General features: G+C 41.7%; 1 protein-coding gene across 14 annotated transcripts in view; it reads right to left on the bottom strand.

Moving 5' to 3' along the window:
• LOC108414676 (calcium-activated potassium channel subunit alpha-1-like) overlaps positions 1-10,892 on the bottom strand; it is a 209,891-nt gene that overhangs the window by 45,909 nt on the left and 153,090 nt on the right. For all 14 annotated transcript variants that reach the window (XM_037544238.1, XM_037544235.1, XM_037544239.1 and 11 more), the window contains exons 10-14: positions 6,076-6,186; positions 5,621-5,726; positions 4,239-4,321; positions 3,315-3,384; positions 609-764 (exon numbers count right to left, since the gene is read on the bottom strand). In XM_037544238.1, coding sequence (XP_037400135.1) covers positions 609-764; positions 3,315-3,384; positions 4,239-4,321; positions 5,621-5,726; positions 6,076-6,186 — 526 coding nt within the window. The remainder of the gene's footprint in view (positions 1-608; positions 765-3,314; positions 3,385-4,238; positions 4,322-5,620; positions 5,727-6,075; positions 6,187-10,892) is intronic.

The raw sequence follows: 10,892 nt of genomic DNA, 5'->3' as shown, positions 1-10,892 counted from the left end.
CGTAAAACTGACCCAATATCAGGTTCAGCTCAGTTTGGTCAGTTTGTCCAGATCAGTATTAATGTTGTTTTGTTCCAGCCGGTCTGTAAAGCTTCTTACAGCCCGTTTAGTTTGGTGAATGGTGTTAGGTTCATTTCTGGCTGATTCCAGGTTGTTCAGCTGTTCTTCTGTCACAGCTGCCGACTGAAAAGCTGCTCAGTGGTGACGACAGTTTGGGAATTTAGCGTCGTCTCGTCTTCAGAGTCGGACCAAATCGGCTGTCGGTCAGATGTGATCTATTGTGATGATCTATTTGAACTAAAAACGTTCAAATGGCTTGAGCGTCTCCAACAGCTGTCAAAGTCATTGCTTAGCAACAGCGCCTCAGCGGAATGACACAGTGTTTGTAATGTTATGGCGAAATAACAGCACAGTTAGAAACCAATCAGCTCAACCAATCAGCGTGCGTGGCCGGAATGCACAGTTGTATATTATATAATAAATTGTTTTGATGTCAGAAAGTGCTTGTTAACAATTAATATGAAGTGGAATGTTTTTTTTTAGTTATTGCAGCTTCTCAAACAGTCTGCACTATTTCAATATAAGCTCTCATGGAGAAATGGTGTTACCTTAATGAATGACCTCATGGAGAACAGGTTGGCCAGCATGGTGGACAGGCCCTGGGCCAGGCAGCTTTGGGCGATGAAGCCCAGCTTCAGCTCAGCCAGGCAGATTGCATCATCACCCTCCTTCCAGTTCCAGCTGGGGATGTTCAGCAGGTGAGCCTGGGAACAAAGCGACACTTAGCACCGAACATACATACGCAGACATGTATGTTCAATCGTACACTAAACACAAATTCTGTGATGGTTTAAAGAGGGGTGGGCAATATAATGGCATTTACAGAAATTGAGATAAATTATTCACATTATTAAAATATGGAATACAAATCACTGTATCCTTAGTTTTTGATAGAATTTTTCAAATGTAGCTTTACTGATGCTTTTTTTGTAAATTGCAACTTGTCAAACCACAGAAAATGCCCACTGCCTATCATCTTGAAGTGTCTTGAAATATCATGATGTCATGTTATTGCCATATCGCCCAGTCCTATTGTGAAATACATAGAATGTAACACATTAATAACTTGATTATGATCAAAAAATCCAATATACGTCAAATTGGCTCACTTTCGAGTACAGTCACACAGTGATCAACTTCTAATGACAGAGAGTAGTGTCATCTAGGTTTGCCGCTACAGTCGCTATAGCTGCTAAATTCTAAAGTTAATCGGTTTCTATGGAGATTTTGTACAAAAAACACAGTCTCTAAATGCTTAATCATTTTAATATAGAAAAATACACTCGTTTATACTACGCAGAAAAGCTTAAAATACTTTAGCACTGCTGTAGCATTTTTAAACATTTTGGGACTCCAGTTATAGGATTTTTTTAAAGTTACTTATGTAACTAAATTTCATTAGTGACTTCAAACCAATCAGCTCTCAGTAGCAGTAACGCTAACCAATCAGCTCTCAGTAGCAGTAACGCCAACCAATCAGCTCTCAGTAGCAGTAACGCTAACCAATCAGCTCTCAGTAGCAGTAACGCTAACCAATCAGCTCTCAGTAGCAGCAACGCTAACCAATCAGCTCTCAGTAGCAGCAACGCTAACCAATCAGCTCTCAGTAGCAGTAACGCTAACCAATCAGCTCTCAGTAGCAGTAACGCTAACCAATCAGCTCTCAGTAGCAGTAACGCTAACCAATCAGCTCTCAGTAGCAGTAACGCTAACCAATCAGCTCTCAGTAGCAGTAACGCTAACCAATCAGCTCTCAGTAGCAGTAACGCTAACCAATCAGCTCTCAGTAGCAGTAACTCTAACCAATCAGCTCTCAGTAGCAGTGACACTAACCAATCAGCTCTCAGTAGCAGTAACGCTAACCAATCAGCTCTCAGTAGCAGTAACGCTAACCAATCAGCTCTCAGTAGCAGTAACGCTAACCAATCAGCTCTCAGTGGCAGTAACACTAACCAATCAGCTCTCAGTAGCAGTAACGCTAACCAATCAGCTCTCAGTAGCAGTATCGCTAACCAATCAGCTCTCAGTAGCAGTAACACTGACCAGTCAGCTCTCAGTAGCAGTAACGCTGACCAATCAGGTCTCAGTAGAAGTAACTCTAACCAATCAGCTCTCAGTAGCAGTAACACTAACCAATCAGCTCTCAGTAGCAGTAACTCTAACCAATCAGCTCTCAGTAGCAGTAACACTAACCAATCAGCTCTCAGTAGCAGTAACACTAACCAATCAGCTCTCAGTAGCAGTAACGCTAACCAATCAGCTCTCAGTAGCAGTAACACTGACCAATCAGCTCTCAGTAGCAGTAACACTGACCAATCAGCTCTCAGTAGCAGTAACGCCAACCAATCAGCTCTCAGTAGCAGTAACGCTAACCAATCAGCTCTCAGTAGCAGTAACGCTAACTAATCAGCTCTCAGTAGCAGTAACGCTAACCAATCAGCTCTCAGAAGCAGTAACACCAACCAATCAGCTCTCAGTAGCAGTAACTCTAACCAATCAGCTCAAAGTAGCAGTAACACTAACCAATCAGCTCTCAGTAGCAGTAACGCTAACCAATCAGCTCTCAGTAGCAGTAACGCTAACTAATCAGATCTCAGTAGCAGTAACGCTAACCAATCAGCTCTCAGAAGCAGTAACACCAACCAATCAGCTCTCAGTAGCAGTAACTCTAACCAATCAGCTCAAAGTAGCAGTAACACTAACCAATCAGCTCTCAGTAGCAGTAACGCTAACCAATCAGCTCTCAGTAGCAGTAACACTAACCAATCAGCTCTCAGTAGCAGTAACTCTAACCAATCAGCTCAAAGTAGCAGTAACGCTAACCAATCAGCTCTCAGTAGCTGTAACACTAACCAATCAGCTCTCAGTAGCAGTAACACTAACCAATCAGCTCTCAGTAGCAGTAACACTAGCCAATCAGCTCTCAGTAGCAGTAACTCTAACCAATCAGCTCTCAGTACCAGTAACGCTAACCAATCAGCTCTCAGTAGCAGTAACACTAACCAATCAGCTCTCAGTAGCAGTAACACTAACCAATCAGCTCTCAGTAGCAGTAACACTAACCAATCAGCTCTCAGTAGCAGTAACACTAACCAATCAGCTCTCAGTAGCAGTAACACTAACCAATCAGCTCTCAGTAGCAGTAACACTAACCAATCAGCTCTCAGTAGCAGTAACGCTGACCAATCAGGTCTCAGTAGCAGTAACTCTAACCAATCAGCTCTCAGTAGCAGTTGTGTAGTTATCCGTCTCACCTTGTTGTGGTACTGCAGCATCTGCGTGATGATTCGGATCTTTGGATGGTAGTTCTTGATAGAAATCACTCTGCGGGAAAACACAAGGGAATCAATCACAGTGAACGGTTGTCACGCCTACTACCAGTTCGCATAATGATGAGAACTGCACTTCCCAGAATACACAGCACAGTCACATGACTCCGGATCTCTCCTCACCCTCCTCTCCGAGATCTTGATCACCGGAATTCTGACTACTCACAGTTCAGTCTATGGTCACCTGACTAAACTAGTTAGTATTGAAGCCCGGGCTTTAGCATTAGGTATTTGCGAAGTTTTCCCAGTTTTCCTGCCTTACTGAGCGTTATCTTCCGGTTCTGATCATTTCTGCCTGATCTGTCTGACCCTGACTTTTGGACTTCCCCTGATTGTAGCGTTGTTTGGTTTACTGGATTTTTGGCTGATGACCTTTCGTTTGTTTCATGGCCTTGCCTTGCCCTCATCTGTTATGCTTACCCTGGACTTGACCCTGCTTATCTCCTGACTCCTCTATGCGATTATCCCAGTAAAGCTTCTGTTTTGTTTCTTATCTGCGAGCTTCTGCCTCCTGACTGCACGCACCTTTAACCCCTTTAACAGCAGGCATACACTGGCCAGGCAGAACGTTCTGACCACCTCCTCGTTTCTACGCTCACTGCCCACTTTATCAGCTCCACTTACTGTGCGAACTAAAGGGAAACATCCGATCGGTCGGCACCAAACAAGGCAGAAGAAAAACCCAGAGAGACCGTTCAATCTCCGACAGTCTGCACTGATGACATATCATTCGCCTGCGACTGTGGTCTCTACTGGCCCACTGTGAGCCACGGCCTCCCCCTGAGTTCAGGCCCGCGGACCACTAGAGGGTGCTTCACGGCCCAGAGCCTGAGATGAAGCACTGCTTACCTCATGATATTTGACGCATCTTCGGCATCAGGGTCCGCACAATATTTATTGGCCAGAATCAAACAGGCATCTGCTGATTCAATCTACAGCAGCAGATAGAGAGAGAAGAGAGAGAGAGGTCAAACTTTTGCAAGGCAGTTTTCAGAGTCAACAGTCGACCTATAGATACAGTTGGATAGAAAAGTTTGGTTTGGAATGACAAGTTCTTGTGACGCCCTCTACAGGGAACAAACTTTAGTGCAGCATTTCTATTTATTTGCTTAACATAATGAATAAAAATAAAACATACAATAAAAACGAGTGCACAGGCCACATGTTAGGTTTGTTTCCCTCATTTGTTGAATTCAGCAAATAAAGAGTAATTGTGTGTAAATGTGTAGACGTGTGTCTCCATAGAGGACATGCTCACTTATTTTAATAAGCGTAAACTGACCGGGGCGCCCAAACTTTTACATACAAGTGTACATATAGATATACAGAACATGTATATACACCAATCAGGTATAGCATTTATGACCACCTCCTCGTTTCTACGCTCACTGTCCACTTTATCAGCTCCACTTACTGTATAGCTGCACTCTGTAGTTCTACAGTTACAGACTGTAGTCCATCTGTTTCTCTGATACTCTGTTACCCTGTTCTCCAGTGGTCAGGACCCCCATGGACCCTCACAGAGCAGGGACTATTTGGGTGGTGGGTCATTCTCAGCACTGCAGTAACACTGACGTGGTGGTGGTGTGTTAGTGTGTGTTGTGCTGGTGCGAGTGGATCAGACACAGCAGCGCTGCTGGAGTTTTTAAACACCTCAGTGTCACTGCTGGACTGAGAATAGTCCACCAACCAGAAATATCCAGCCAACAGCGTCCTGTGGGCAGCGTCCTGTGGGCAGCGTCCTGTGGGCAGCGTCCTGTGGGCAGCGTCCTGTGACCACTGATGAAGGACTAGAGGATGACCAGCACAAACTGTGCAGCAACAGATGAGCTGTCGTCTCTGACTTTACATCTACAAGGTGGACCAACAATGCAGGTGCGTGTAACAGAGTGGACAGTGAGTGGACTACAGTCACAGTAACTGTAGAACTACAAAGTGACCCTATACAGTAAGTGGAGCTGATAAGATGGACAAAGAGCGTAGAAATGAGGAGGTGGTCAGAACGTTAGGCCTGGTCAGTGTATATCGAACACATTGAACCATACAGCACGATAAATGTAGAACATGGTGGGGAAGATGCTCAACATCACTGCAAGGCAGGTTTGCAACTTCGCAAAACAAGTTAGGAGCTCACGGAAGGTTTGACTGAGGTTATTCAAAATTTCCAATTTACAGAAATTTCCAAATTTCTCACACATGAACAGTGTTAGTATGTACTGTATGATAAACACCTTGACTCTTGCTAGGTCATGGGGATTCAGAACGGATCCCTGGTAGAATTCCACCTGAGTGAAGTGGCGCTTGAATAAGGCTTCCAGCTCAAGATTAGGGGAAATACTATGGTACGACACAAAAACAACAGATTATTGCAGAGAGGAGCACAAAAGCATACAGACGTGTGTTATTACAGTAATCACAGGATCTAACCGCTGTGCTTATGGAGCAATATCTGAGATAAAATCCCTCGGCTACAGTTTCTCCCCTCTTCTTAACCCTGCAGAAACCCTACAGGAAGGTTTATTCTGTGTTTTTCGCAGCTCAAATGACAATAGTTGTGTTTTTTGTCATAAAAAGATAAGAACTTCATAAGCTATCAAATCATTTGGGCTGTTAAAAGAAGTTTTAATTTCTTTATTTCATTTCTAGTGTTGTTTTCTTTCACTCTATTGGAATGTAACGTACTTACTTATGGAGAAAAACAATTTCTACATTGACATCGTCCCTGTCCTTGTGAAGGAAGTCTTTGAGGAAGTTGGAAACACTTTCCAGAGTGATGTGACCACACACCACAATATGCCTGTCAGATAAAATTTATGAACATTAATGAGACACAATGCTGAAAATAACACAGGCCTTAAAAGGACATAAAAAATGACTAAATACTTACATTTTCTTACCCTTCTTACCTGAAAATCATCACTACGAATAACAAACATTTAGTGATCAAATAATTAGACTAATTGCACCTAATTCCAATTTGCTAAATGGAAGCACTGATGCCTCAATTCTAAGCAGAAAAATGGCATAAAACTGACCAGTAAGAAGTACCTTGAAGCCTTTAAACAGAATGAGAGAATTTATACTTTTTCGGCAAATCTCACTTTAATGTGGCCAAAATTACAGTAGGTCTGGTCTGATGTTGCTTCAGTCATTTTGGAAAGTGACTTCTGTTCCAGGCAAAGCATCAGAAAACCACATAACCCTTAACATATTACTGAAAATGCCCGCGCTGCAGATCATTCTGTTCCATTTTTTAAGTAATCACTTGGTTTTGAACTCAACAATTACTTAACAAAACATTTTGCTTCGTTCTTATTTCGTCCACAAATTTGAATACTTGTTCAAGCCATTAACTCAGCTTTGTCCCATCAATCACTTTACCAAACCGATTCAAACTCATGACCTGCTGATATGAAATGATCTGCCCTGGGTCTCACGTCACTGGACGAATCGTATCAGCTGCTGACCAGTGTGGCGCTTTGCCGGCCTGCTATAGGAGCTACTGCTGCATGTGACAAGAGCTTTTTTCAGTTTTTGCATTTACCTGCTGTTCAAAAACAAGTATTCATATTTGCTTTACGTAAAAACAAAATCTTGCAGCGTAATCTGGGGAAAGGCATGTGCAGTGACATCCACTGATCATTGGCACCCTTGACAATGAGGAAAAAAGCCGTACAAAATAAACCTGCACTGACAACAAGAAAGGGGATACATGGGAAAATACACACGTTTCTATCCAAAACCAGGGTTTTAAAGCAGATTTAGGCAGATATTTGTGAGTTTTGGATAAAAATGAACAGCAATTTTCTTTCAATTTGTGGTAAAAGTACAAAACGCATTAGTTCTCCTGGCAGAACTGTTCCACACACTAATGGGGCTGTATTCCGATATTTAATGTAAAGGTAAAGATGGCAACTGCAAAAAAACTCATTTTGTTTCAAGACAGAACTGGACATTTCACGATGACACTGACCTTAAGAAATGCAGCAGGATCAGAGACACCAAAAGGCCAACAAAATAACTACTGACCAATACAGTCCACAGCTGACCACCAATTTTAAAGTGTAAAGTGTCGCTGTCCATGGAAAACCATCTATCTCCATGTTTGTCAATTTTTATTTTTTTTTACATCCTTTCAGTCCACCAGCCGTCCTTTACGTCCTGTGAAAATTTCATGATGAACGGACCAATCGAAATGCTCCAAAACCACCTGGAAAAAAATCTCTTCACATTAACGAACATGGAACGTTAGGAGAGTTTTTGCCTTCTCCTGTAAAGTTACTATTTTGGAGATACTTGCTTTTCTTTGGACAGTAACAGAATAAATGTTCCAACACATCACAATGAATTTTTCCCTTCACAGGCCTCGTCTAGACGCGTTTTCATGGTCAATTCTACTTTCCCCATTTCTCTTTCACAATATTTCCCCATTTCTATTTCACCATTTCAGATATTTAAGGTTTTGTTTTGACAGTAAAATGTTATTAGTTTCTTTGTGTGATTGAATTTAAATCTTAGTCACACAGTAACACTCAAAAAGATTCCTGCAGGTTCCTCAACCCTCCCTAAGCACCTCCCCCTTGTGTGCAGATAATAAACACCTGGCTTTCCTACTTGGCTAGTAACTGTTTCATCATCTATAAACGTATACACCGGATACAATCTATCTTGTTAATGGAAACACCTTAAATCGTATAAATATATCTAATATTTCTCATAACGAGGTTAATATATGACTATTATTAGATTATTTAACTTATTTCTACGTATTTTTACTTGTTTGAAGTGTTTTTATGTAGTGAACGTTTTGATCATTTTACTTGTTTTAAGAAATAATACAGATAAACAGAACATAAAAGATTTTTACTTGATATAATGACTTAATATATATCTAGAAATAAGTTAAACAATCTTATAATATTTCTATAATAACACTGTAAGGTGAAATATTAGACATACTGATGGGACTTAAAATGTTTTTATCTTTTTGTTGGCATTTTTCTTAGTTAAATAATACAATTTATTTAGAACATATACAAAAAGGATTATTGTAAAAATTCTAATTCTAATTCTAGAATCAATTAAAAAACGAAAGTTCCACTTTTGTTTGATGGTCCACTGCAGATGTTTTAACTTTAACAAACATTCAACTTAATATCTACTAAACACAACTGAACTTTGAGCTGAATGTAATGTATTGTAGTCTATAAGGCTGAACCTAGGCCGAACCTTAACGTCACTGCAAAAACTAAACCTAATCTCAACATTAAAAACACGTTAATAATCAACTCTTTTTATCGGATGGTTTGCTAACAATGTGAGCATCTGTGGACAGTCTGTAGGGGACTTGATCAAAAGAAACACACTTTTTATACATTTGACCTTCTATGAAAACCATAACAGGTATATGTGCATTTCCCCATTCGCCTGTGCCGTTTTATTTCCCACAGCTTCTGTATTGATCTTTATCACGGGTGCCGATGATCATAGATCTGACTACAGTACAGCACCACACAGCTAACACAAACGCTGCAGGTCTGACATAATATACAGCACTAACAGCCACGGGTAACACAAAAAGCTCGAGATTCATATGAGACCAATGCAAGCGATGGTGGCTTACACAGGACACAATAAGCGTGGAATGGTTGTGCCGTTTTTTTGTTTGTTTGTTTTACCAAGACCCTCAGAAAGAGAGGGGATGCTGTTTCCGCACCTGAGTTCAGAGGGAGGCAGTCTTCCTCCTCCGAAATCAGAGCATCACACCAGAAAACAGTGGTCCGCAAGCCTGTGCATGTCATTCCCACGGAATTTGGTAAAAATGTAAATGTTGTATTTTTATTTAATAACATGTCTATTAAAACTCTCAAACATATAGTTATTATTGTAAAATGAATGCCAAAATTTAAGGTAACATTTCTTTTACAGGCCTCTAAGTTCCAGGTAGTAATCAGATAAGTGTGAGGTAGAAACTCCAAAGAACTTCTGTTTGAACGATCTGTGTATCTCTTCTTAAACCCTCCTCTAAAGGTTCTTCATAGAACCCGATCCTCAGATGTTTCATATCTAAACGCTCCGTTATCTTCATCACTGCTTTCCAATCCCGCTGCAGCAGCTTCAGCAGCTGGAAACTCTCTGACGCCATTTCACACAATGTGGACTGAATGAAGAATGAAGGGTTTCCGGCGTGACGGTCAGTCCTTAGTGATCTCCTGAGTGTCTGTCGGTCAGTTTCACACAGAGCGTAGACGGAAACATGAATCCAGCAGCTCCACACAGTGAGAGGCAGATGACGTGTATCTCAGCCCCTCTTCATAGGCTCATAACTCCGGATATGAGTCTCGTATGATCTCGTGATGAGGTGGAATGGAAAGGGCGGCTCTACGGATTCAGGAAGGGTTTGAAGTGGATTTCTGAGCTGGATCATCACAAAGAGACGCACACAGATATAGAAACAGAGAGTCTGATACACGGGAAGAGGGTTAAGTAGATAACAGACAGTAAAATATCTCATAACTGGATGATTGGAGTAACTAGATGGTATGCAAACACACCTGCACCAAATTTCACTGTAATATACTGTATATATATAAAATAAACTGTTTAAGCTGAAAATACACCAGTCAGCCGTAACATCATGACCACCTCCTCGTTTCTACACTCACTGTCCACTTTATCAGCTCCACTTACTGTATAGCTGCACTCTGTAGTTCTACAGTTACAGACTGTAGTCCATCTGTTTCTCTGATACTCTGTTACCCTGTTCTTCAGTGGTCAGGACCCCCATGGACCCTCACAGAGCAGGTACTATTTGGGTGGTGGGTCATTCTCAGCACTGCAGTGACACTGACGTGGTGGTGGTGTGTTAGTATGTGCTGTGCTGGTGCGAGTGGATCAGACACAGCAGTGCTGCTGGAGTTTTTAAACACTGTGTCCACTTACTGTCCACTCTATTAGACACTGCTACCTTGTCGGTCCACCTTGTAGATGTAAAGTCAGAGACGACAGCTCATCTGCTGCTGCACAGTTTGTGTTGGCCGTCCTCTAGTCCTTCATCAGTGGTCACAGGACGCTGCCCACAGGACGCTGCCCACAGGACGCTGCCCACAGGATGCTGTTGGCTGGATATTTTTGGTTGGTGGACTATTCTCAGTCCAGCAGCACTGCTGTGTCTGATCCACTCAGACACAAGGAGGTGGTCAGAATGTTATGGCTGATTGGTGTATATGGCAAATGCTGAGGAGCCCATGAATACAGAGTGACAGTCACTGCTTTTTTACAGTTTCTAGGGAAAAGACAATATCAGATCTTACGTCTTCAAATGTCCTTGTATTGGTTTTTTCTTCCCAAAAAGTCTGCCTGGTACTCGGAGGCATTTCTAATGGACATTCTAATGGACCTTTCAGCGAAGCACAGTGTGTGTTTGTACTCACCACCTTGTTACTCCAAATAATTATCCAGTTATGAGATGTTTTATCAGGGACTTTATCTGCTTAACAGATT

The sequence above is a fragment of the Pygocentrus nattereri genome, chromosome 13 (assembly GCF_015220715.1).
Source record: "Pygocentrus nattereri isolate fPygNat1 chromosome 13, fPygNat1.pri, whole genome shotgun sequence".
Classification (NCBI taxonomy): Eukaryota; Metazoa; Chordata; class Actinopteri; order Characiformes; family Serrasalmidae; genus Pygocentrus; species Pygocentrus nattereri.
Note: the sequence above shows the minus strand (reverse complement) of the source record. Positions and strands in the feature narration are given on the sequence as shown.